At 41.6% G+C, this 27,598-nt stretch overlaps 1 protein-coding gene across 4 annotated transcripts in view; it reads right to left on the reverse strand.

The window, feature by feature from the left end:
* PDE8B (phosphodiesterase 8B) overlaps nt 1-27,598 on the reverse strand; it is a 264,201-nt gene that overhangs the window by 116,793 nt on the left and 119,810 nt on the right. For 2 of the 4 annotated variants that reach the window (XM_045074484.1, XM_045074482.1), the window contains exon 2: nt 11,077-11,133. In XM_045074484.1, coding sequence (XP_044930419.1) covers nt 11,077-11,133 — 57 coding nt within the window. Of the gene's footprint in view, nt 1-11,076; nt 11,137-27,598 lie in introns of all 4 variants that reach the window. The other 2 variants (XM_045074483.1, XM_045074481.1) reach the window with 1 other exon arrangement.

Consider the following 27,598-nt stretch of genomic DNA (forward strand, 5'->3'; position numbering starts at 1 on the left):
AGATTTGATAATGAAGAGAAAGCCTTCAAATCAAACTATTAATAAGAGAGCTACAGTGAAAAAGTCAGGTAGAATCAATTGGTTTGTGTGTAAAGTCGACAGCCCTCTACTTGGGGTAGCTATGGTAGTAACAAGAAAAACTCCAGGGGTGCCTGGGTGGCTCAGTGGGTTAAGCCTCTGCCTTCGGCTCAAGTCATGATTTCAGGGTCCTGGGATCAAGCCCCACATCAGGCTCTCTGCTCAGCAGGGAGCCTGCTTCCTCCTCTCTCTCTGCCTGCCTCTCTGCCTACTTGTGATCTCTCTCTCTCTGTGTCAAATAAATAAACAAAGTCTTAGAAAAAAAAAAAGAATAAAGAAAAACTCCATATACAGAGCCTCAAAGTCAACAAAAGGGAGAGACCGTTTCTTCTCTGTCATGTCTGGCTAAATGAGGGATTGCTAAACAAGAATCTCACCACTTCATGTTTCCTGGATACCATCTGGTCACAATAATGGAAAATACAGTAAGAACACAACTGTACTCCCATGTTGAACATTGCTACAGATTAATCTCATATACTTTATGTATCCTCAGAATAGAGTATACCACTCTGGGAAAAATAATGTCGTTATTGAACAAACATTTCCCCAGCACCTGCTATGTTCCAGGCACTGTTTTTAATTGCTTTGAGTACACTGATGGGCAGAAATAAAGACCCCTTGCCCTGCACAGGTGGAGGGACCAAACCACACAAAGCAAGCAAGCCAATGACACAACATGCTAAAAGTGTTATGTGCTATCTACAAACAGCAGGAAGGGGTAGGCAGGAGCCAGAGTGGGTACTGGTAGCAGCATTAAGTAGAGTAGACATGGGTGGCTCAGTGGATTAAGCCTTTGACTTTGGTTCAGGTCATGATCTCAGGGTCCTGGGATCGAGCCCTGCATTAGGCTCTCTGCTCAACAGGGAGCCTGCTTCCTCCTCTCCCTCTGCCTGCCTCTCTGCCTACTTGTGATATCTGTCGAGTAAATAAAATAAATCTTTACAAAAAAAAAAAAAAAAGAGTAGAGTAGGCCTCACTAACAAACCAACAGATGCACAAATGCCTGAAGGAACAAAAAGGAAGCCTAGTCACTCTCTGAAGGGCAAGTATTTGTAGCAGATGGAATGGTTCTATCGGCCCCTACAGTGGGACGTGCACCCGACGTGTTCAAAGAACTCTAAGGAAGCCAGTGTGACAGGGGAGAGGGGGAGAGGGAGAGTCTAGTTCACAGCAGAGATTTACATCAAGGTAAGGCCATGTCAGGAACTTAAACTTAGATTTCACATGAAAACTCACAACTGACTCAAAGGGAGAAATTGTGTTCTTCAGGTCTTGTTATTTCACTACCGTTCTGATGCTTTGACAGCTACAGCCTTGCTGACCCTGCAGAGACTGGGCCTCTGAGGGTTGGCCAATCAGTAGAGGCAGCAGAAGACTTGCCTAGGAAAGCATCCTTTGAAGGCAAAACCAATCCAAAGCCCATACTCTTGCCACATCTTTTAACATGCTTTAATGCATGGAACCACTCCCCACCTGCCTTCATCACTAGGACCAAGTACCTAACAACCAGAGACAATGGCTACATCCCAGATTCCCCTGAAATGATTCATGGTAGCCAAACTTGCTTACCCTCCCCCTTATCCATTCCTTCCCACACAAGCCACAGGGGAGGTTCTTGGCCATATCTTCCTCCTGCTCTCTCCACCTCCTGGCCAGCCCTGGTGCTGTGTGTGTGGTCCTTCACGGCAAGGTGTGGCAGACTGATAAGAACTATTTAATCATAGTCCTTTCCTGATCTGTTGGCCTCACTGTACCTGATTAATAAAATCTACATTTTAGAACAGGACTATATTATAAAAGTACTCATAAGAATTTCTTAGGGTAGTATTTAAAATTCTTTTCATTTAAGGGTGATGTATGGAACTTTTCAACCATTGCACTGTCCAGTTAAAATGAATCTAACACTGCAATTAATAACAAATTAAAATTAAAATTTTTTTTTTTATTATTTTTTATATTTTATTTTTTATTTATGTTTAAGATTTTATTTAATTTTACTTATTTTTATTTTATTTATATTTATTTACTTCTATATTTATTTATGCTTATTTGAGAGAGAGAATGAGAGAAAATATGAAAGGGGAGAGGGTCAGAGAGAGAAGTAGACTCCCCACTGAGCAGGGAGCCTGATGTAGGATTCGATCCCAGGACTCCAGGATCATGATCTGAGCAGAAGGCAGTCCCTTAACCAACTGAGCCACCCAGGCACACTGAAGTAGAAATTTTTAAAATATTCTTCCCATTTATAAAAATAAATAAATCAATAAATGAATGAATAAACAAACCTAGTTTTCTTTTTCTTTTTTCCAAAGACTTTATTTGACAGAGAGATGACAAGTAGGCAGAGAAATAGGGAGAGGGAGAGGAGGAAGCAAGCTCCCCGCTGAGCAGAGAACCTGATGTGGGGCTCGATCCCAGGACCCTGAGATCATGACCTGAGCTGAAGACAGAGGCTTTAACCCACTGAGCCACCCAGGCGCCCCAAACCTAGTTTTCTTTTTCTTTCTTTTTTTTTTTTTTAAAGATTTTTATTTATTTATTTGACAGACAGAGAGCACAAGCAGGCAGAGAGGCAGACAGAGAGGGAAGCAGACTCCCTGCCAGGCAGAGAGCCCAACGCAGGACTCAATCCCAGGACCCCGAGATCATGTCCTGAGCCATAGGCAGCGGCTCAACCCACTGAGCCACCCAGATGCCCCCCAAACCTACTTTTCAATAATTCAACTCCTACATGGAAAATCTACAGGAATAAAAATATATACATTTTAGAGTAAAGTACTATAGTAGTTACCTTTTTTGGATGTAATCAGGCTTGGCCTCTCTGTCCCTATCTCCCAGCACAGCTAGGTTAATGACATTCTGTTTACAGAAATTTGGAATTTGAACAAAAGAGACACAAAGGCTGGGAATGGAGACCTGTGGACAATAAAAAGCCTTCAACTCATGCTGTCAAAGTACTCAGAGATGGTTCACTGCCACAGCTTCTCAAGTCCGCCCTGAAATCTACAAAGACAAAAACTACATGAATGTGTTTAATTCATTTATTTACTTGGTTGTCAAAAGCAGCTCTTACTTGTAACCAAAGAACAAAACCACGAAGACTTTAAGCACTACAGTCCCTTTCTGTATTTAACTTTGTATTCATCTGTACTTAGTCTGTCAGAGGTGGCCATTTTAAAATATTTACTGGCCATTCACTGAGGCAAATCCAAGAGTATATATTGATGATCTATCAGATAAGAACTGGGGGTAAAAAGCTGATAGGGATGGACATACAGTCTAGTTTCCGCTCCTAGGAAGCAAGCAGGTGAGACAGTCAGGTAAAGATAAACACAATAAATGCACTACGAGCGGTGACCACACAAGGGTATGGACATGACGCTAAAATAAGAATCTAGGTATAGAAGGAAACAAGTTTATCAATGTAACTGCACTGCCATAAACACATCGAAAGAGCAGAAAATCTGATCTGGGGTGAAGCCTGGGACAACGAGGCAACACCTAGGCCTGCGTCCTGTCCAGGATCAAAACACAAGTATAGGCAATCCTTGCATCACGTAGTAGAGTCAGACGCTATAAACCACCACAAACAGGTAATCTTAAACAATGGTAAAAATGACTGCCCTAGGACCTTAGAAATTTTTTCCAAACATGAAAACTTTGTGTCAGTTATAACTGTGTGAAATAAAGTAAAAAGCTTTTTTCAGGATGCTGTAAATTTAAAAAAATTCTTTTTAAAAAGAACTCAGTGTAGCGTCAACAGTGTGTGCCTTCTCCAAATCGGATAAATGGAGGATGCAGTGTGTAAGCCTCTTTTCTATGCCTTGGTTTATTATAAAGCCCTAAGCCTGGGTCAGCTCCAGGGTCTTATTCAATATTTTTGTCCTCCCCACTTCCCATGCCATGAAATATCGCCCCTGAGTTCCATTAACATACAGTTTTTTACTTCCTCTGTGACATCTCATTCTTTTCACCACAACCACATTCCTCATGGATGCCGCTCATCACTGCAAGCTGACCTCGCTCCGGCCGCAGATCTAGAACACCTCTGTGCAACAGCGTCAACATTCCCATGGTCAGCCCCCCCTCCCCGAACCTCATTTACATTCAACTTCAACTTCCCTCTGGCATTATGAATGTGCATTTCTTTGATGCACTTTCATCCCTGTTGGCCACTTTCCTCTCTTGATGCTCTACCTGCGTACAATGCCGCGTGAGACACCGGATGGCTACAGCTACACACTAGGTTGTCTGTGCTTGAGTGGAAGGACAGGTAGGCAAGTACCGATCACGAAGACTTTAAGAAAGGGAATGTGATTGATTACTGGTGGGGCTACACATCTGTCAGTACCGCAGTGGTGTGTGGACTCCCGTGTTAGCAACCAAGTCCGTATTTACTGCAATTGCTCAATGAGAACACCAATGTAATTGCAATCTAAAACAATGCTGTGGGGATCTGGCATAATTTCTCTTAACTCTGAAATCTGCACATATTAAAACTGTACAAAGCTAGGGCTACCTCGACTGCTTTTCAAATGTAACTACCAAGACCCCAAACTCCACGCAAGTCCCCTCTCTTCCTGCAGAGAGAGGACTGCCTACACCTGGTTAGAGGTACGGTGTTTTACTCATCTCTCCGTTCTAACTAGAATGGGGAAGTAAGAGCTGATCCAGGGCAGGGCTAAGAGAATCGAGGGCAGAGAGGTAACACACACCACAGGTCAGTAGGGTGGGGGTAAACCAGGGGCAATGACAAGAACAGAAGCTAGGACTCTCTGGACTCCTCTGGGGGTGACCCATCACCCACCCATCCAGCAGCAGAGCCAGACTCCCATCTCCCAAGTCCTCCTTCAGTGAGCTTGCCATGGCTCCCGTGGCTATTCCCCTGCTTTGCTGGAAATCCAGCAAACACAACCGATTCCTTTGACAAGTTTCACCAACAAATGCTGACAAGCACCTTGGAGGAAAGCAATTCTCAGTCTTGGAGAGTCAAATTAGAATGTAACTAAGTTCTCTGGTGAAGGCTAAAGTATGAAAAACATGAAGTACTACCAACTTCTCCTCAGCCGGAAGAACATCAACATTCCTTATCACTATTCTTTATCAGTAAGAATGCCCCTACACAATCTCTGCATGCATTCCCAACATCTGCTATTATGCATCGATTTTCAGAATACTTGGTTTGGCATTAAGCAAATCTTGCTAACAAGCAGCTCCTGGAATAGATCACATGGATAGATTATTTTAGTTGTATCCATACCCCACACCATTGTCAATCTGGGGGAGGGGAGGGATTCGTTAGGAACAAATGGTATGAAAGCTTTTCTTAAATGGCCCTAGAAAAGTGATGCTAGTTACAGGTAGAGTTTGATGAGAATTTAAGGCCCAGCCATTATGCTAAAAGTACTTTAAACACAGGATCTTATTCAATAACCCTTTAACAATTCTTAGAGGTGTGAATTACCACCAACTTGTAAATCTGGAAACAAAGGGTTAGAATGGATAAGAGAATGGCCTACAGCCCCACAACTATCAATATTTGAACTGAGGTCAGCCTGACTCCACAGCCTGTGTAATCATGTTAGGTTTTTTTGTTCGTTTGTTTTCGTTTTTACTCCCTAAAATATGGGGCCAAAATTCCTACCAACTCTGTAATTTCACGGAACTGGCTAGGCTAGGCAGAAGCTAGGACTTGGCAGTACAGTTAAGGACAGACAGGATGGGAGATGTAAGGATAGCTCCCCATGAGGCCACATGAGCTCCAGTATTTAACAGTTCCAGACAATCTGTATCCGTATCATATGGAAGAAAAAAATTTTAAAAGCTAAGTACTGCCTTGGAAAGGAAAAGCTTAGGCCACAGCTCTGAGTATCACTTGCAAATCCAGTTGAAAAGTCCAGCTGGAGTGGGAGGACAGGGGAGGACAGCACTCTAGGCAGAAACAATTCTACACATTCAACAAGTAAATACCTTCGAGGCATTGATGAAGAAAAGGCCACATCATTTTGAAATGTTGATATTAATCTTTTGCCTCATAACATTTCCCCTACTTTTAATTTTCTTGCCAACACTGGAAAATAGGGCTTTTACTGTGAGTCACAGCCACTCCCCCAGGAGAGAGGTCCTCTATGACACCATGCAGTACTTTTCTCCAACATCTCCCCCATTCTACTTCTCACACTGCTCCTGCCAGCTCACCGAGGGCGGGCAGAGCCCCATGTTCCATGCCCTGACCATGGGCAGAAGTTTCCCTGAGTGAACTTAGAGATGAACCCTCAAAAGCAACCCTATCCTCAAGTGTTCTTATCAACAAGCACCTTGCCAGCCCTGAGCATCTCGTGGATGTAGCTCATTAACGTTTTCCGCATGCCACTGCACTCACGAAGGGCATTTTTTCCAGGTCAGGGGGAAAACAAAACACAAATACAACGGCTCTAGGACATAGTAGGATTTTTCTAAGAACAGTTATAGTATCAGTAGCAGAAGCATAAAAACACTTAACTTGGTGTCACGGTCCCTGAAGTTGGAGTGTTACAAATAATAGAAGTGACTGAGCAGAACTCTGGCTGGTCAGCAAGCGCTGTGCAGCCTCTCTTCCTTTCTAGTACCTATTACTGCAGCCTTGAACACACATAGGTGCTCTGTCCATTGTTTCTGGATGGATCAATGAAACCACATTTCAATACCACCAAGGAGGAATGACATCATCTGGGGCCAAACTCCTGTGATAGGAATCAGGCAGGGTACACAGTAGCACTAGAAATATTCGAGCCCTTGCACTGGGTGATGATCTCACCGTGTCTGTTTTGTTATCTCCTTGCTTACGCATACAAACTAAAAATAAATACAAAATTATAGACAACAGTTTTTTCAGTAATGGAGTAGAGCTCTCAATGGGAATTTAAATCCTACCAAGGACTAAATCACAATTGATAGGACTGAACACAGTATCTCTGTCACAAAATTTGACTGGCAAATATGCATATTAAAAAATTACTGAAGAGTGGCCACCAAAAAAAAAGAAAGAAATAAACGCGACCTATTTTTAAAACCAAAAATTCTGAAAATTGCCAATTTGACAGAAAGCAGAAATATAAAGATTTCTGGTTAAGAAGATAGAAAATGTAAAACTAACTGTGTCATTAATCACACTCGATGTAAACAGAATGAATTAACTCTTAGAAGCGAAAAAATCAGAATAGATTTGGGAAAAATAAAAGCTATGTGCTGCTTACAGTATGCATATTTAATATAAAGTTATAAAGAAAAACTGAAAATGAACAACAAAAACATATCAGAAGAAAGTTAACCAAGAAAAACTGGTACAGCAACATTACCAACAGATTAAACAATGTAAGGCAAAAGTTCAAAAAGACATCCCATAATAAAAGTGATTGTCACCAGGAATATATAATAATCAAGGCCACATAGTAACACCAGAGTCAAACATCATCAAGTATTAGTTGATACCGACAACACAGTCATTGTCATAGAAAACTGAAAAAAATTGGTCAAAAATTAAGACAGATAGTCTGAACAGCATAATTAGTAAGGTTGGATTAATTCATATATATAGAACCTCCTATTCAAATAGAGATATATCTTTAAAAGCTTTTTGTTGTTTATTAATTTCAAAATTGGTTCCATTATTGCCCAAACAAGTTGCAATAAAAAATCACTAACAAAGCTATCAAATTGAATGGAGGATGATACAGTCTTTTCAACAAGTGAAACTAGAAAAACTAGGCATCAATAGGAAGATAAAAAATGAGATTTCATGTCCTTTTCATTCCATACAGCAAAATGAACTTGAGGTTGATTATAGATCTAAAATTAATTGTTAAACAGTAGTTTCTAGGGAAAAAAAAAAAAAAAGGAAATTATCTTCAGCCTGGGAATAATGGTTCTGAGAATACAACAAGCAAGAACCTTCAAAGAAATGATTAATTAAGTCACATCAAAATTAAATTTTGCTCAAAACCAAAGTTAAGAAAATTTACAGAAGAGCAAGTTTGGAAGAAAATACTCCCAAAATCTGACAAAGGACTTGGGATACGAGTATATGAAGAATTACAATTTGGTCATGTTTTAAAAGTCAGTCCAATTAAAAATAAAAAGACTTAACCAAACATTCACAAAAGATAAAAGAATGGCCAGTAAGTCAATAAAGTGCTCAACATTATTAATCATGGAGGAATGTAAATTTAATTCACCATAAGATAAAGAGCTAAAATTAAAAGACTGAAACACCAATTATTACCAAGGATTTGGAGTAACCACAACTCATATTGCTTATAGGAGTACATAACATTAACAACACATTTTGAGAGGACATATAGAAATCTCTTAAAAAACTACATACATCATTGTTTTGGAGTTTCTAGCAAAACCACCAGACAAGTAAAATGAAATAAAAGGTATTCAAATTGGAAAGGAAGAATTAATGGCATGACCTCGTAGATAGTTCTAAAGAATCCACAAAAAAGTCTGAGAGCTAATACAAAAGCCTGATCATCAAGGTTCCAAGATACAAGATAAATAAAAATAAACTGTATTTCTATATAATAGCAATGAATAACCCAATAATAAATTAAGAAAATAATTCCATTAGCCTCAGAATCTAAAAGAATAAAATATTTTAGGAAAAATAACCAAACATCCAAAACATACAATAAATACTATAAAACATTATTGAAAAAAGAAAATTTAAAGAAAGGTAGAAATCTCTGGATTAACAAATCAGGAGATCAAAATGTGAACACAGTAATACTTGCAAAATCAATTTATAGACTTATTGCAGTCTCTTAGGGCACTCACACTTTGAAGCACAGCAATCAGGATAGTGTCATACTGAATATTTACATATGTAAAAAAGACATATTTACACCAGTGGAAGAGAACTAAAAATCTAGAGATAAACCTTCACAATTATGGCCAGTTGACTTTTGAGAAACATACCAAGACAATTCAATGGGGGAAAGGATATTCTTTTTAACAAATGGTGCTATGATAGCTCAACATCCACGTGTAAAACAGTGAAGCCCTATCTCACACCACATACAAACATTAACTCAAACTGGACCACAGAGCTAAATGTAGGAGCTAAAAGTCCTTGAAGAAAACAGAGGAGTGTATCTTTGTGACCTTACATTAGGGAACAGACTCTTACATAGGACAGCAAATGATGGTGAAAAAAGAAAAATTTCCCAAGGATGCCTGTAGCCTGATACCTTTCAAATAAAGCTTAAAATATCCCCAAAGCAAAGCGGTTATTATGAATGGACACATACATATGTAGAGTAAATATACAAACACCCAGCATAATTAATTTCCAAGTAGTGGTTACTTCTAGGGATGAGAGGATTTCGGGGTGGGGGGGCAGAAGGATAATTAAGGGTAATTTTTGTTTCTTTAAGAAAAAAAAAAACTTCAAACAGAAAAAATATACTGCTAATATTTGATGAAAGTGGTATGGTGCTACCCATGAACCTTTATGAATATTTGAAATACTTTATGATTAGACCAAATTACATTTTTTAAAGGAATGAGACAGCCTTATCATGATCATTAATTTCCAGGGCAGCACAGGGCAAAAATTAAAGTAAATTAAACTAATTGATCTAAAACTCCACTAATCTCAAGAAATATTCAGGAAATTGCTTTGGGAATAAACACTATTATTAGATCCTTTGTCATTGCCTTTATTCAAAATGGAGAACAAAGTACACGCTCCCAGAATGATCACTGGAATTTTCCACTTGTTTGTATTCTATACAAATAGTTGGGGCTTATGTTTATTTTAGTAAATTCTTTTTTCTCTCTCTACTCCTAAATTTGTTTTCATCAAATTTTCCCAAGCTTAAATTTCTTCCTTTTGTTTTTTTCCTTTCCCTAGATTTGTATTTCCTTTCCTAAGCAACAATAAAACATTATTTTCTTTTCCATTTGCTCATAAACCAAACAGTACATTTCCTTGTTTGGTTTTTCACTTTCAACTACATGTTTGGTTTGCTTACATTTTTTTTTTTTTTGGCATATTCACTTTTCCAAGTACAAGACATGCTTCCAGGTGTTAACAAGCTACTTTTTTTTTTTTTTTAATAGGGAAAAGTCTCACTTCTTTAGGCCCATCAGGAAGATGTGCAAGCAGATGAGGATTCAACAATAAGCACTTTCTACTTAAAAGGGTACAAACGCCTCCACGCATGTTTCTCTCAAGAGGCTATGGGATGCTGAAGGCTGTAGGTAGGACAGGTGTCAAGTTGCCGCCATTATTACCATGGCATGAGGGCCAGAGGCACCCGGCCTTCTCTTCCTAGAGCCAGCTCCCTCTATGTTACAGAGTCTAGACCACTGCCTGGTTCAAGTCACAGAGGACAACAAAGGGGAGCCTCTTGTTATCTTTTCAACCCAGCCAACAACAATTATCATTTACTGGGATCGTCTACTGCCAAGTAGTCTTCTGGCCACTCAATACAACCTCACTGAACTCATTCCCCATGAGAGAGGGGAATTAGCTCTACTTCATGGACAGGACACTGGGTCAAGAGATCAAGCAATATAACCAAGATCACACAGCTTTGCTACCTGGCTGGAAGAGCCAAGATTCACGTCCAACTGCAGCTCATGGCGAATGCCTGGCCATCCGCCACACACGCCTTCTTCCCTTTCCAGTTGCCGCAGGGTGTGGAGCAAACCGGTTTTTTGGTGGAACAGTTGCTCTCCCTCCCAAGCCACCACGGGCCCTACCAATTCTATTTACGCTCACGACAGGATGATGTCCAAGTCCTCGAGGAAACGACTGGGTTCCTCAAGTATGGCATTAATAGCAACAAGCATTTATGCAGAGGCAAATGTATGCAGTATTTATGTACACATAGGTGTGTCTGCAGGGGCAAGGCTGGCTACCTGCTGTGAGATTGAAAGAGCCCTTCTGAGGGTGCTCCTATAACCACAGGCTCCAAACACAGAGTCCCATGAGTAACAGAGGCCTACCTGAATTGGATCCTGCGTCAGTCTCATGGGCCCAATGCGCACCTCCGCAGAAGAGACCTGCTAAATAAGCAACAGCACGTTAGGTGTGTCAAGTCCAACTCCAAGCACTGGCAAGTTCTTCCTTACTTAGAATATTACAGGATACTCCTTTGTAGAGACTGCAGACAAGGATCCCACTTCCTAACACGGAGACAGTTTATAAAACATACACAGCATAATCCTGGTTTTGTTTAAGAATACCTACATTTATAGCCACTGAAAATGTCCCGGAGGATATCCTCAAATGCCAAGGAGTGGATTTCAGGTTGTTTTTACTCTAAGTACGTGGATCTTTATACTAAGCAAGCACTGCTTTACCAGAGAAAACTGACGATTACTTTCCGCACACCTACCATGTGCTCAGCACCAAACAAGGCAGTTCTTACTCTAAAATCTCGAGGAGATGCTTTTCTCAAATGTGAAAGCTATAACATTTGAAGAGCTGTTCCTCTACTTCTTAGTTTTCTTATGTCCAGGCTTTCATACGAGGCAGACAGATTATTCTTACCCATGTTTACCATGAATAAACTCATTGGAATTCCCCTTCCTTGGGGGAAGCCCATCCCATGACCGCAAGAGGCAAACGGTGCCCCACGACTCAGTCCAGGAGCTTAGGTGTTGAGCGGCCAACACCATCTAACTGCCTTCCGCTCCAAGCATAGAGCCAGTCTTTGTAGTCTTTGCTTGGATTTCTCCGAGTGACTCTTTCTAGGTAACTGTATTAAGGGTCTTGACCTCACCTCCACAGACCCAATTTTGTTTTCCTCCAAGAGGAAGCCGTCATTTTGCCACGGCTTGGAAGCTTGTCCTGCATTCTACAGACTGGTTGGGCCCCCGTCAGTCAGAGGGAACACCTTCAGCAAGCATACAAGGTCACAGGACTGCAGGTAACTCAGGGAGTCAAGGGCCAGAGGATGCTTTTGTCAGTTAACAACAGCAGAACTTTCTTTGAATTCGAATTCTAAAAACTAAGAATTTCCCTTTCTCCTTGCTTCCCTTTACTCCATGCTTTCTCCTGGTGGGCGTGGTGTGAATCTTCTCCAAAACAGGACGGAACTGCTGATATTCCAGGATCCCTCAACCCCGGCTTCTCTGTGTGAAGCAATCATGCCGGGGGCTTCAGCCTCTCACCAACCCTGCCAGCAGACAGCTCAAAGCCACACAACAGTACCCTGCAAAGTGTTACTGCTGATACCGGCACCCAGCATATACGCACAGCCCTAAGAATGACTCCACTGAAAAACCAGGGATATGAAGCCTCCTGGGTCACTGGGACTCAGCAGTCCATCTAGCACTGGAGCTCTACTCGGACACAGTGTTTATTTCTGAAACAGACATGGTCCTTCAAAGGCAATTTAATTTTTAGTAAAGAATTTTACTAAAAACTTAATAATTAAGAAGTGAAACCAATTTGACACAGTAAAATCAAGTCAACTGATTATCTAGGGTAGACTTTCACTGTCCTTGTGATCTCTCTTGAGTTCACGGAACCCACACACCTAAGTTCCCCTCCAACAAGGCTGTAGGTTTTCTCCAGAAAAACTAGCTCCCAAAGGGGTCACCCAGGGGCAGGAAAAAAAAAAAAATCAATGAAATATGTAATACAAAGTTTAAAAGGAATAAAAAGTGACTCATTTTGGAAGGCGAAGGGACGGGGAAGGATCCCTATTAGAAGGGCACAGACTGCCCAAAAAACAGTTCACTCTTAACCAACACATTTCTATCCAAGTTTGTAAATAACCAAGATGTGGACAAAGTACTTAGAGAAGTACTGTGTGTGTGTGTGTGTGTGTGTGTGTGTGTGAGAGTGAGAGAGAGAGAGAGAGAGAGACTGACAGCTCACAATACGTTCCTGATGAAATCTCTCTAGAACAGATCCTGTGAAATACTATAATGACTATTGGCACACAGAAGGCTGGATTCTCTTAAAATAATTCTCATTATGTCTCCTACTCATTAAGGCCCAGAGGATCTTCTTGTATTTCAGCTTTTTCTGTAACTGAATTTAGACAGGGCACAGGTCAAGTCACTTTTTACACAGGTCTCTTGGGATAAAAGCCCTGAAAAGCAGCATTTATGGGTCCTTATTATCAACCTTAAAAAGGAAGTCAATTCTATTTTCCCTTTATGTTAGGAAATAATGACTAATTAGTAGTAGTTCTGAAATAAAGTCCTTGTGTTGTTGACAACACTGTTAAAGCTCTTCAACTATCATCATTTTTTGTTATGCATTTTACGTCTTTAGAAAACATGAGGTTTTCGTTGGAACTATCAAGTGAGCTCTGTGTGTTAGCTTCCTAGGGACTGAAGTTCTGAAAGAGGAGGAAGAAGAGCTCTGATGGGAGGAGAAATACTGAATCACTTCTGATCACAATTCAGAAGGGGGAAGGAAAAAACCCCTGAAGTTTATTATCTCATTGGTATGTGGTAAAATTTTTCGTGTAATTTTCTTTTAATTTGGGGATGTAAATTTAACTTTTTAATTTTGTACTAATGAGGGAACAGACCCAGAGTTGAGAAGATGGTGAAAAACTGGCATGTTAAAACTGCTATCATGGGTTAGATACTGTAGTAGGAGCTTAACATGTATTTTCTCACTTAATTCAAGATCCATTTCATTATTTGAGCTCTGATTTAGAATAGGCTCAGTTATACTGTGGTATCAAAGAGACCCCAAATCTCAGTGGCCTAATAATATAAAGACTTTTTTTATTCATTCGAAATTCACTATGGTTCCAGGTGACTTTTCAAAGCAATTCCTCCTTGTGGTTACTTAGAAGTCCAGGCCAAGACAAGGTCAAGGGGGAAGTCACAGGAGACTCACGCATGGATTCTTAAAACCTCTGCCTGAAAGTTACACACAGTACTTTCCCTAAGCCCATTGGCTGGAGCTAGTCACGTGGCCCCACTTTGCTGCAAGGAGGAAGTAAATCTAAGGAAGCCACGGCTGGTAGTTACATAGGCCTTTTTAAACTTTGCCAGGAGGACATCTGACATTCCTGTGAACACTCCTCCAGCCTCCTGCTCTCTCCCAGGGGCTGTGCTTGGCGCTTTCACAGGGGTGACCTTAGCAGAAGAGAGGCAATGGCCACTGAGTGCCAGTGTGAAATTTTCAAAATGACACCTGACCTAGAACACACTCTTTTCCTGCTCAACAGCAAAGACTCTCCAACTGTCTTCCACAACCGTAAGAGTCGGCTGTCTGCAGCCAGCCTTTGAACCTCTGCCTGATTCAGTTCAGCAGGAAGCTGCCACTGGAGGCAGAGCCCGGGACACCCCACTACAAGTTTGCTTGACCTTCTCCAAGTGCCCTGCCTCTCCCGTCCTACCCACTTCCTCCCAAGCCCACTCCTCCACCTCCACTACCCAGCTGGGGGCCTCCATTTACCAGCTCCTTTAGTCCTGACCTACACTTGGCTTCCTGTCTCTTGGCTTCCCTTTTCCTTCTTAGGCTGCACTCCCATTCATCTGACCTGGGCTTCCATGTCCAAGAGAGGTCAATGATCTTAACAAAATGGCAGCACTTCTCCTTGCCAGCTCTGAGGGCAGGCATGAGGCAGTGACCAACAGAGGCCAACCTGCATCTTTCTATTCAGAGCAGCTGCCGCCTGCAGAGCTCTGTTTCTGACACAGGAGCCTACTGCCTGCCTGTCATCAATCTATGAAAGAGTATTTATGAACATGAACAGGAGACCATTGACTGATGTCTCTGTAACCAAGCCAAGATTCCCTACTTCAAAGGGTGAACTCGGAGCAACTGCAGAGGCACAGATTCCCAATTAGTGTAGGAGCTCTGATTCCAGGAAGTGAAGACCTTTGCCAAGGTCACAGAAGCAAGGCAAGGATAGGGTCAGAGATAACCTAATGCTGGTACCCACAGGGAGAGGAGGATGGGACAAGAACGTGAAGAGACACACTTCCTAGCCACTCTGACCACACGTCGTTCCCCAACAGTCCAATGAGGAAGGACTGCTGACTGGAAGTACAGTCTTAACTATCTCGTATTCACAGTGTGTCAAACATTCATGTGTATACATCTGTATTCAGGGTAACATACATACACAAGCAGCAGGGTAACCAATGCACATTCAGGGGAGTTGACATTCTAGGAAAAAAAAAGAAAATCTATTTTGTAGTATTTGCTGATTCTCTGGTATAAATACCTTCCCTTTAATCTCAAGCTAGCAATACAGGTCCCTGAGAGTGCAACTAAGACTGTATCTTTACATTCTGGATGAAAAGGGTCTATAAGCAGCAAACTTAGGGAGTCTTCTGTGGTCTACAAATGCCTATCACTCGCCTTTGATAGTTTAAGGAGATGTAGAATTCTGGTTGATAGGTACGGTCCCTCAAACCTTAAAGATGGCAGAAAGGAGAGAGTACCTCTGGTTTTCAAGGTGGGGAGATCAAGGAAGGCTCCATTAAGATAAACAGGTCATGAAGAACAAGAGAATGGCTTGGGAGAACAAATTCCAGACATACAAAACAGAAGCCAAGGCACGGAGGCAAAAGCGCAAAGATACAATGGCAGAGAAAGTGAAGACTGGGAGGACTGGGAAGAGCATCTTGGAAGGTGTGCACCATCCTCCCCCCCACCCCCACCCCCGCTCCTTTCTTTCTTGTAGGCACCAACCACACTGTAGGTTTCATAAGTACAATTAACAGGATCCCTTTTGGGACTTGGGAGGGTCCTGGAAATCAAACATTTGGTTTGTCTACTTTCTGGACAGAGAAGAACAGATTTAGCAGAAAGAAAACAGACACTGCTATGAGTAGGAACTAGAGCAATGAAATCAAGTGGGGGGAAATGTCACAATAAACAAGAATACAATGACCCAAAAATCTCACATAGCTTGGCCTCATTTAAGTGGAGAGGAAAGTCCAAGATGAAAACCTGGCACAGGTCAGGCCAATGAAACACATCACCCGGAAAGACCAGGAAGTTCAGGCTAATTTGCCTGTCACTGCACCACCCTCCATACTGGGGAACACCACCCCTCATGGTATTTCCAGCTTCAGGAATTTTGTTAGACAGCCCCGGCTTGGAGTTTGAGCTTCCCTCAAACAGGAAGGAAGCAAGAAGTCAGGAAGAACCGTTGCTACCCCATCTGCCCAGCACAGCTTACACCTCCCTCAGCAGCTGCTCACGTGTCCCTGCCCTCGGAGGCTGTCTGAGCCCGGCTGCACCTAGGCACCCCTAGCAGCTCTCCTCAGCACCCTTCTCTACTACATCATTACTGACTATTACTCATTTAAGTAGCTTTGTCCTTGGCAAGACCCAGTTTCCTAAGGACATAACATCAGTCCTCCTCACGATTTTATCCCCAGCATCTGTAACTGAATTCAACTGCCTAAAATCACATGGGTTTTAAGGAAAAGAGTCTGGAACCAAGGCTTGATTTTTCTCCCTCCCAGAATACCCAGGAAATGCTCTACCATTAGGTTCTAGAATTTAGAGAATCCTGACCCCTTTTCTACCCTGAAGTGCTGGAATTCATTCTGATTTAGCAGACCAGATTCCCCAGGACCCAGCAGGACCTGCGCAGGTCCTGGTCACTGGCACTGCCGCTAACAGGGCTGCCACTAGGACTAAGAAATAGAAAGGAAGGTGTGGGTCTACGTCAGTGTCTGGGCAACGGTGGCAGGCTTCTGCCTTCCAGAAAACAAGCTCCAAGTCTGAATCTTCCCCACTTCAGAGACTTCGTATTTGGAAACCCTTCCTCCCCACCAGCAGCCACAGAAAACATTCACACACATGTACACACAGGCATAGCTCAGGGCAAGTGGGGAGGGGTGATGCCGTGGTAAAGATCATGTCCATCACCAATGACATCAGCTGTGGGCTCAGGAGTAAGTATTTTTGAGTAAGTTACCTCAATCAACTCTGCCTGCTGCGCTGTTGGCTCTGACTTTAGTACTCAGTTCTCTCCAGGTATCCACTGTCCACCCTCCGTTCCCAAGCCAAAATTTCAACTTTCTTTATTCCTCTGAGCAAGCAAAAGCTTGTGTTTGACTTTGGCCCCCCACCCATTTTTTTTTTTAATTGAGAGAGTGAGCCAGAGCGTGAACATACAACTGGGTGTGTGTGGGGGGGGAGGGGGTGTCAATGGCGGCAGAGGCAGGGAGAGAATCCCAAGCAGACTCCCTGCTGGAGCACAGAGCCCTATGCCAGGCTCTAACCCACAATGCTGAGATCACAACCTGAGCAGGAAGTGAGCCAGATGCTTAACCAACTGAGCCACCTGCAAGCCCTTACTTTTGCCTTTTCAATAGGCGCCTGCCTACCCCCTGGCTTGCAGTCTGAAAGGCACCAGCACGGACCATGAGGCTGCACATCCCTGCCTTGTCGTGGTCTGTACTCGGAGGCCCCCTGCCCTCAGCCTATCTAGCAGGCTTCCTTCTGTCTCTTTGTCAGCCTTGGGACCCTGGCAGCAGGCTCTGCCCTCCCACCAGCCTCCAGCCCTCCCCTAGCTTTGTTTCTGGCCACCCTAGAGCACCTCCTCTCAACTCAGTTGCCCCAGACCTTTTAGTGCCCATCAGGTGGTTCTAACCCTCCCTCACCGGCTGCTGCCAATTCTCTTATCTAGACATTCTCAGCCTGTGCTTCCTGTTCCAAGTGCCTGGGACTTATTAAATGTATCCATGCCCCAGTCCCCTTTCAAACCACAAGAATCAGAATCTCTAACAATGGGGCCCAGGCATCAGCATTTTTAAATCACAGGTGCAACTAGGGTTCAGAACCAATGGTCTATTCTAAGCAAACATGTCTGCTGACAACAGCAAACTCAATTACTTTATTAATTTATTCAATAAATGTCAACTGAGTGCTTACCTTGTGAAATCACCAAAACCCACCTAAACGCCCCTCTCCAAAATCATAAGATCACTTAGGCAAGAGAAAGATACAATCCCTCACATTTGATGATTTCCCCAAACCAGTATCTTTAAACGAGTATCACAAAGAAATTGAAGTCTATTACAAGCAGATACATGGAAGATTATTCCCAGTCATCAAATACTCAGTGGATGACAGATCTACCGACTTTGTTTGGTGCTCTCTTATGTTCTATTAATATAGTACATTCATTTGGAAGCATGATCTTTCTTCACAAATACAAACACACAGATAACTACTCATCAAAATATACAACCACAGAAGAGATTAACTTGACTTTGAAATTTAAAACTTCTATTCATCAAAAGACTAAAGCAAAAAGCAAAAACCCCTCCAATAAAAAGAAAAAAAAGGAGAGCTCAAGAGACAGAAGATCTAAAATTCAGGAAATAATCACATATTAGTAACCAGAACATAACAAAAACGTCTAAAAACAATCCTTGAAAAGACAGCCAAGAAGAAAGTTGAGCAACAGGGGAGAAAAATAAAACTTCAGGAGAAGGAAATATAAGCACGAAAAGCTGCTCAATCTCTAGTAATCAGGAAAACAAGTTTCAATTACAATGAGATGTCATACCTAGCTCTTTAATAAAAGCAAAAAATGGTAGAATTAAGAAATTAAACAGTTTCATGGGCCAAAAGGTTGACCCATAGGAACTCATACATTGCTGTTGAGTGTGTAAATTGCTTCAGCCACTTTGAAAAGTATTTTGGGGATTCCTAATAAAGATGAAAAGGCATGTGTCCTACAATCCAATTCCTATGTGATTTCTATGGGTTTCTCTGTGGGATATATGGAGGCATTTACAAAAATATTTGGAGCAAAAAAATGGAGATAGCCTAATCCACAATCCATTAGCATCTATCACCAGAAAAAAATATTATTTTGATGAATATCCATATATTGGATATTATACTATGAAAATATATCAACTAAGAGCTACCCATTCAAAATGGATCAATCTCATAAACCTAAAAAAAAAATTTTTTTTTAAATACATACCTTAGAACACTACTTAAAGTTTTAAATTATTTAAAATACTGAATATAGGGGGACGTGGGTGGCTCAGTCTGTGAAGCTTCTGCCTTTGGCTCAGGTCATGATCTCAAGGTCCTGGGAACAAGCCCCTCGTCCCAAATCTGACTCTCTGCTCAGCGGGGCGTCTGCTTCTCCCTCTCCCTCTGTCCCTCCCTGCCCCATTCATGCTCTCTCTCAAAGATAAATACCAAAATAATAAACTAACTATAGTTTAGGAATATTGTATCAGTACAGAGAAAAGCTTATAAATTCCCAGTTAAGGGAAGAGTCCCATTGATGGAAAGGAGAAGGGGATTTAAGTAGGGAAGAAATTACCAGGGACTTCAACTACTGTTCATGGTCTATTTTTTTTTTTTTTTTTAAGCAGTGAGTTGTGACTACATAGGTGTTTATTGAATAATTTTTTCTCATTTGTTGTTTATCTTCAAACTGCAGAATAAATTTATCATATATTTCATTTTATTGGAAGTCTTTTCTATTTTTGAGTTAACATTAACTGAGGAGTAACCACTAGACAAAGAACCTATATATATATATATATGTATTTTTTTCCTACTATATTTATTTGGTAAAATAATAATAAAATGTCTCAGAATATGGACATAATTTCCTTGAAACTCAGTAAAATGAAACCCTAGAGAAGTGGTCTGGGACTCAGGGGTCCTTGCTCAAAATAACTGCTCCTTACCTCATTATGAAGGGGCTTATGAACTCCCCAAGTAGCAGCTCATGTCATGGTCACAGCAACTTCACTTCCTTAACAGCTAAAGAACTTCAACCTCTGGGGTGCCTGGGGGACACAAGCATGTCTGCTTTAAGTGTCCAACTCTTTCTTCCAGCTCAGGTCCTAAACTCATGGGACGTTAGATTGAGCCCCACTGGGCTCTGCGCTCAGTGCACAGTCTGCTTGGGAGTTTCCTTCTGTCCCTCCCTTGAGCTTGCACTTCCTCTCTAAAATTTAAAAAAAAAAAAAAACTTTCAAGAAAAAAAGAAAAGAAAAGGACTTGAAGCTCCATCACGGTTCAACACCTCACCCAAGGGGCTAGAGTTGAGATTTAAGCCCAGACCACCTTACTTAGAAGGTCATGCTCTTATATATTCACTTACATTTTGATTTGTTCTAGAAAAGTCTTAAGATGCTATGCAAAGAAACTAAGTCAAACTTTTAAAATGATAAATGAAAGCTCTGGCTGAAGAACACTGAGCGTAGGGCAAATGAAGTGGGGAGCTCAGTATGTACAGCCTATGCCATAGCCAACACAGCTGTCAGTTAAAGAGGGAGACACGGCTTCGTGCCCAAGAGGAGACAGTAATGGGCTTCTCGGTGCTGTATCTTACAACGCCTCCAACCGATGCCTTCCCCTCCATTCCCCAGTCACTGGCGTCAACAAGGCTGCTCTTTCTCAACAGGTACCACTGCTACCCTCCACTAAGCAGAAAAGCTGGAAACACTGCCGTGAGAAAGAATAGAGGCCATCGAGGCCATTCTCAGGTTAGCCAGGAGGTGGTTAAAAAAAAAAAAAAAATCAACACCGAGATGCCTGGATGCCATCAGATCTTAACACAGAAAATGTGATCAGCATAGTCTAATGGAGACAGCGTCCACACCACCCACATAAATCAGATGAAGGAAATTATTTAAATGATATACTCACTTCATCTATAGCCATGGGAAAAGAACTCTGCCGGATACCAATTAGATGTTAAAAGAAAAAAAAATGGTCAAGAATATAATCCACGAGGGGATGCCTGGGTGGCTCAGTGGGTTAAATGTCTGCTTTCAGCTTAGGTCATGATCCCAGGGTCCTGGGATGGAGCCCTGGGAGCTCCCATCAGGCTCCCTGCTCAGCTTCTCTGCCTGCACCCCACACGCCCACCCCACTCCATCCCATTCTCTTTCTGGCTATCTTGTTCTCTCAAATAAATAAATAAAATCTTTAAAAAATATGTATAATCCACGAAATGGGTGAGTACCCAAAGAAGGTGAGCACAAGGAAGCCCTACAGAAAATCGGCTTTGGAGGAAAACAAAAACCCAGCTACACTCATATTATGATTATGTCAAAAAGGCTTTACATTATACATGCAGTCCAAAAATCAAGGCATCACCGTTCATAAATATAACAATTCTGCCAGTATCACCAGGTTGAATATGTATAAACGTAACACCATTCCCACATGCCAAAGGTCAAACCCAGAGTCTGACTTGGAAAGCAGAGGAATTTAAAGGCAACCGCAAAGGGTGACATCCCTCAACGCACTTTTAGTAGGGATATTACTGATAATAAAACTGCCCGATGGCTTCAAGCATCTACAATTACACTGTTTAACAGACGACGAAGTAAGCACAGTTGATCTCTAATTATTCAGGAGGCAGTTATCCAGATTGTGGAAAAACCCAAGCATTTCTGATGCTTTTCCAGCCTGCTGCGTGCCTTTTCGTGAACATTAAATGAAGGCAAGAGAAAGTGAAAAGGGATGATATTCAAATCAGTCAATTCTGCTACATGGCCAGCAGTTCTGGTAAACAGATTGGATGGGCAAGGGAACAGAAACCATCTGCTAAAAATGAGTTTGAGATTTCCTGTGGATTTCAATTATCCACACTGCCCCTGTCCTAAATTTTATCACTGATAAGTTAGAGTTGCCTTAAAGAGCCAATAGGAAAACGTCTCCCCTGCTCAGCTACAGGACAATCTCACACTATGGCCCCGGTGACCCTAAAATAACTCTATTTTTTTCACCACATCTAGTACTGCATCAAATATTCAGCCATATATGCTTTCCCATCTCTAGTGTGTCAGGGCCACTCACCCTGGCATAAAATGCAACCATGAGTCCCTGAGTCCATGGATCACATGGACATTGGAATTAAAGAATCAGTGTCAAGCAGATTCTTAAATTTAAAAAAAAAAAAAATCCCATTTAAAATTAAGTAACTCAGGGGCTCCTGGGTGGAACAGTTGGTTATGCGTCTGTCTTCAGCTCAGGTCATGATCTCAAGGTCCTAGATGGAGCCCAGCCCCTGGTCAGGCTCCCTTCTCAGTGGGGAGTCTGCTTTTCCCTCCCCCTCTGCCTGCGGCTCCCCCTGCTTGTGCTTTCTCTTGCTCTTTGTCAAATAAGTAAGTAAATCAAACTTAAAATTAATTCACGAGAAGTCTCTTACAAAATGCAAAAGCCCATTTTGTGTGTGTGTGTGGGGGGGGGTTACATTATTTGTTTATTTATTTGAGATAGTACAAGAGTGAGAGAGAGAATAAGCACAAGCATGGGAGCAGCAGACAGAGGGAGAAGCAGACTCCCTGCCGAGCAGGAAGCCCAATGCGGGCTCAATCCTAGGACTCCAGGATCATGACCTGAGTTGAAGGCAGGCACTTAACCAACTGAGCCACCCAGGTGCCCCCAAAAGCCCATTTTGAAATACAGCTTGACCTATTTGGTATAAACAATTATTTCTAAGCAGTTACTCATAGAAAGTACAATTCATATCCTAAAAATGTTAAGACTGAAGTGAGACACTACACAATTAAGACCGCAACACAATTATCAGAAAGCCAGCAAGCAAGACAGTCGCCTGAGATTGTATCCCAAGAGTCCTGAGACCCCTACTCTAAGATTGCGGCCAGTGGCAGCCAAGTCTCTCCCATGCCTGGTCCTCTGGTTCCACGGGGGCTTACGCCAAAAGTCACGGGAGAACTCCCACCATCTTGTTTCTTCTTTTCCAAAATATTTTTCCAATCTAGAGACAAGGACAAGGGAGCACTAGAAGGGCAGAAACGGCCTTTTCACAGGGGTGCGGCTGGGCAGAGGAAGGAAGCCGCTCCTCTCCTTTCCCCCAGAAACTCAGAGATTTAGAGAGGGGTAAGGAAAAAATGTGTCCACTGATGGAGAAAAAAAAAATTTTTTTAAGTCCAAAGCGCAAGCGTGCCCGCGCGCGCGCACACACACACACACACACACACATTAAATCCCTAAAGGTTACTTTTGACTTAGCCAAAGTACATTTCTTTTAAAACCTAGTTGAAACTCACCACCTGTCTTGGATCCTCACATCTTCCTCTTCCTTTGGCTAGAAAAAAGGCTGAATGCCACTCTCACAGCCCAGAAGAAGGGAGGTGAGAAGCTCCCTTTTATACTTGTTCTAAAGCTCCGCCTACAGGCTCACTCTGGCGAGCCTCGGGCTCTCACCTTTTTGTACTCAAGACATTAAAATACCCTCAGAGGGCACAGCGCTCTGCAATCAGTTCAATAATGGTGGTAAGAAATAAGCCAGCAGTGCCTGCAGGGAGCTATGGGAACCCAGGCAAGACACATTTAGCTTCATCTGGGAATTCAGGCAAACTTCTAAGAGGATCACAGCAGACCTCAATGATAAAGAAGTGGGAACTAGTCAGGTGAAGACTGTTGTAAGGAGCATTTCAGGTCCCTAGGAACACCATGAGAATGTAAAAGAAAAGCAGTGGATCTGCGGATGGGCAACACTGAGGTTGGAGAGGGTGGAACGAGTCAGGTCATGGGGCCATGGTCTTGATGTGCTGAGAAAGGTGACAAAGATTTAGTAATGTTGGATTAATATTTAGCCAAATCCCTCTGGTTGAAGTGCATAGATTAAGAGGGTCAGGATTGGAAGGCCAGAGATCAGAGAGAACCTTCTGTGATGATCAAGCCTAACAGCCCTCAAAATGTAGTCCTGGAACCACTGGCATCACCCGGGACTTACTAGAAATGGCAAATCTCAGGCCCACTGTAGACCTGCTAAATCAGAAGCTCTGGGAGTGGACTCGGCAATGTGTGTATTGACCTACCCTCCAGCTGATGGGGATGCGGCCAAGGCTGGAGAACCACTGGTGTACATAAGAGATGATGAGCACCTGCACTAGAGGCAGTGGTAGGAGATACGGATAAGAGGATGAATTAGAGGCAGATATGGTCATAGAATCAACGGAGACTTAGGTGGGCAAGGGAGAAAAAGAAATGGAGGTTCAAGGATTTTGGTCTGAGTGACTGGGTGAGGCTGTAACGAATACAGGAGGTCAAGAAGGTGTATGGGAGATAATGAGTTAAGTGGTTGATAGGCAGAGTTTGAGATGCCTCTGGGATATCCAGCTTGTCAGGTTGTAGGATCCATGAGTAGGAAGCTCAGAGACAGAGATACCAGTGGAGAGGAGAGGTGGATAAAAATATGCCATCACTAAGAGCAGGAGACCAAAGACAGAGTTCTGGAGATACCAGTATCAGAGGGCTGAGGAGAGTCAGAGAAGTCTGAATCAGAGCTAGAAAAAGGAAAAAAAGGAAACCAACTGATTCCTCCAGGAACTCAGTTACTTCCACAGGGCATAGCTAAGTAGGTTTTCTCCCCATAATTCAAGATCAGGGTATCCACCTACGTAACTCGCCATAATCAGTAAAAGAAAAATCAATACATGATCATCTCAAGAAATGCCAAGATGGTATTTTGATAAAATTCAACATTCATCTAAAAAATCCCTTTGTTGACAGCTTCCCAGCATCCATTCCCTCTTTCTCACATCCCGGGCCTTACTGACTCCTGTTTGGGGATCTACATAGTTCTAAACAAAACATGAATTTATATAACTATGACTAAGCCTTAAATACCCTGGCTACCTTGATTGGTCAGGGGTAGTCAAGTCACTTAGGCTTGTCCAAAGCAGTGCTTAGAAACAGCTTCTCTTTCTCTCCCTCTTTCCATTCTCTCTGGTAGTCAGAAGAAACACAGCCAGGTTGTTGCTCATAACATCTTGGTACCATGTAAGAATGGACATGACACCATTGGAGCACAGGGTGGAAAAATGGAAAGAAATCAGATCTTTTGCAGCACCATCACACCAACAGATTAAGTCTTGGCCAAAGCCATTTCTACCACTTATGTAAGCCAATAAATTGCCTTTTATTGCTTATGTAATAAAATTGCTGAAACAAGGCTGAAATAGATTTTCTATGCTTAACACAGGAAGAATCCAATGGAAACACATGACTTCCTCCTGTTGATACTAGAAAGAGATCTGATAATAGATATCCTTTGGGTAGAGAACAGGCCACACCATTTACACATGTAATGGTGTGTGGCTTCCCAAAAGAAAGGATATGAAACCATCACAACTCAAACAACTAGGGTCCAGACCAACATCTGAGCAGAAGAGAAATGGTATTCCAACTGAGGGATAACAGAGCTAATTTCCACAGCTGTCTTTGGGTAAAGAACACTTACGAAATTCCAGGAAAACCAGAGGTCTAAACAAAAGCTACTACCACCCATGGTCTCACCTGCCAACCACCAGCCTTTAAATCAAATCTTCTCTAGTCATATATGTCGTCAGAAAATTTCTCAGAAAATTCTCAAGAAAATTTCTCAAATTTCTCATGGGAAACCCATTCCCTGATTCCTGTCATGTTGAAACTCTTTGTGGTTTTTTATACTTGAAGGTAAGTTTGGCTGAATATAGAATAATTGCTTCACTCTTTCTTTTCCAGATTATCTCTAATGTATTTCTCTATTGTCTCTGGCTTAAAGCCTTGTGGTCAAGGTCCAATGTCTGATTTTCTTTCCTTTAAAAATGACTTGGTCTTTTTGCCTGGATGCCCCAAAAGATTTTTTTTTTCTTTATGGGCATTATGTTACCAGAATATGTATTGGTATTGTCCGTTCTGGGCCAATGTTCCCAATATGTTATATTCCCTTTCTGTAGGTAGATTCCAGAATTTTTCCCAGGAAGGTTTTCTTTAATTTATCTGATAATGTATGTTCTATTTCATTGACTTCACTTTCATTTTCATTTTTTTTTCAGAGACTCATATATATAGATCTCCCCTGCCTATATTCCATATCTTGATTTTCTTTCAAATTTTCTATTTTCCTTTTCATTTCTGTTTTTTCTTCTTCCTTTCCAACATCTGTTTCCCCTACAGTGCTTTCTGCATTGTTTATTCATTCTTACAGTGCTTTCAGTTGTTTTTTTTTAATTTTTTGCATTTATTTCTAATTTTCTGAATTATTAACTTTCTTTTTCATATCTCTGTTGCTCAATCATTTAATCTGTGTTTTTCTAATTTGGATTCCTGCTGTTCTTTCATAGCTTTTGTTTTCTTAACTTCTTTTACCTAATTCTGAAATATTAGGCTGCAGTTTCTCCTCTGTTTTATGAGCATATTTTTCACATATGCCTTCATTGTCTGCCATTTGAAGCGGGTGTGAGGCACCCTCCACTTTTGGCTATTGTTCTCACACCAACTCTCTAAGCTTTCTGCTCCTTGTGGGATTTTTTTTGGGATGAGTGCTTGTGGGCAATATCTGGGCTCCCAGCCTCCAGGATGAGTAGTCCTTCCATCTTTCAGCCATTTCTTCCTAGGAGCCCTTTGTTACTGTCAGTGGTTTTGTCCCAGCTGCTCATATTGTGGAGTTTACAGACATCCTCTGATGCTGTGCTTTGTAAAAGATGCTCCTTGTAGGTTACATGGTTCACTAATATTATTGCTCTCTCTTTCTTCATGAGGGGAATTTAAGGGATGAAAAAAAGGAGATTATAAAAGCAGGATCCATGAAAGAAAAAACTGGTAAGTTGAACTTTATTAAAACGAAATCTTCTGCTTTAAAGAAGCTGCGAAAAAGACTGAAAAGTTAAGCCATAGATAGTGAGAAAGTATTTTCAAAACACTTACCTAATAAAAGACTTGTATCCAAAATATACAAAGAACCCTTAAAACTCAACAATAAGAAAACAAACAACCCAAGTGAAAAATGGGCAAAATATCTGGACAGAAACCTTACCAAAGAAGATACTCAGGGGCAAAGATGTTGAGCATCATTTGTCACTACAGAATTGCTAATTAAAACAGTGAGAATACCATCACACACCTGTTAGGATGGCTAAAATTCAAAAAACTGACAATGCTAATCACTGGATGGTGATTCACAAGAGCAAAAACAAAAACAAAAAAATTTTAAAATGAAGTCTTTCAGTCAAACATTTCTTCAGCATTTATTTTTTAAAATTTTAATTAAATTCTAGTTAGTTAACAGATACTGCAATATTGGTTTCAGGCATAGAATTCAGTGGTTCATCACTTATACAAAACCCACTGCTCATCACAAGTGCTCTCCTTACAGCCATACAGCCCATCCCCCTACCTACTTCCCTCCATCAACCCCCAGTTTGTTCTCTGTCATTAAGAGTCTCTTATGATTTGTTTCCCTCTCTCTTTTTCCCACTCCTATATGTTCATCTGTTTTGTTTCTTAAACTCCATGTATGAGTGAAATCATATGGTATTTGTCTTTCTCTGACTGATTGATTTCACTTAGCGTAATACACTCAAGATCTGACCATGTCATTACAAACGGCAAGATTTCATTCTTTTTGGTGGCTAAGTAATATTCCATTGTATGTATATACCACCTCTTTTTATCCATTCATCATAGATGGTCATCTGGGCTCTTTCCATAGTTTGCCCATTGCTGATAATTCTCCTATAAACATCGGAGTGCATGTACCCCTTCAAATCTGTATTTTTGTATCCTTTGGGTAAATACCTA

This window comes from Mustela putorius, unplaced genomic scaffold (assembly GCF_011764305.1).
Source record: "Mustela putorius furo isolate JIRA1106 unplaced genomic scaffold, ASM1176430v1.1 tig00537350_pilon_pilon_pilon, whole genome shotgun sequence".
NCBI classification, from domain to species: domain Eukaryota; kingdom Metazoa; phylum Chordata; class Mammalia; order Carnivora; family Mustelidae; genus Mustela; species Mustela putorius.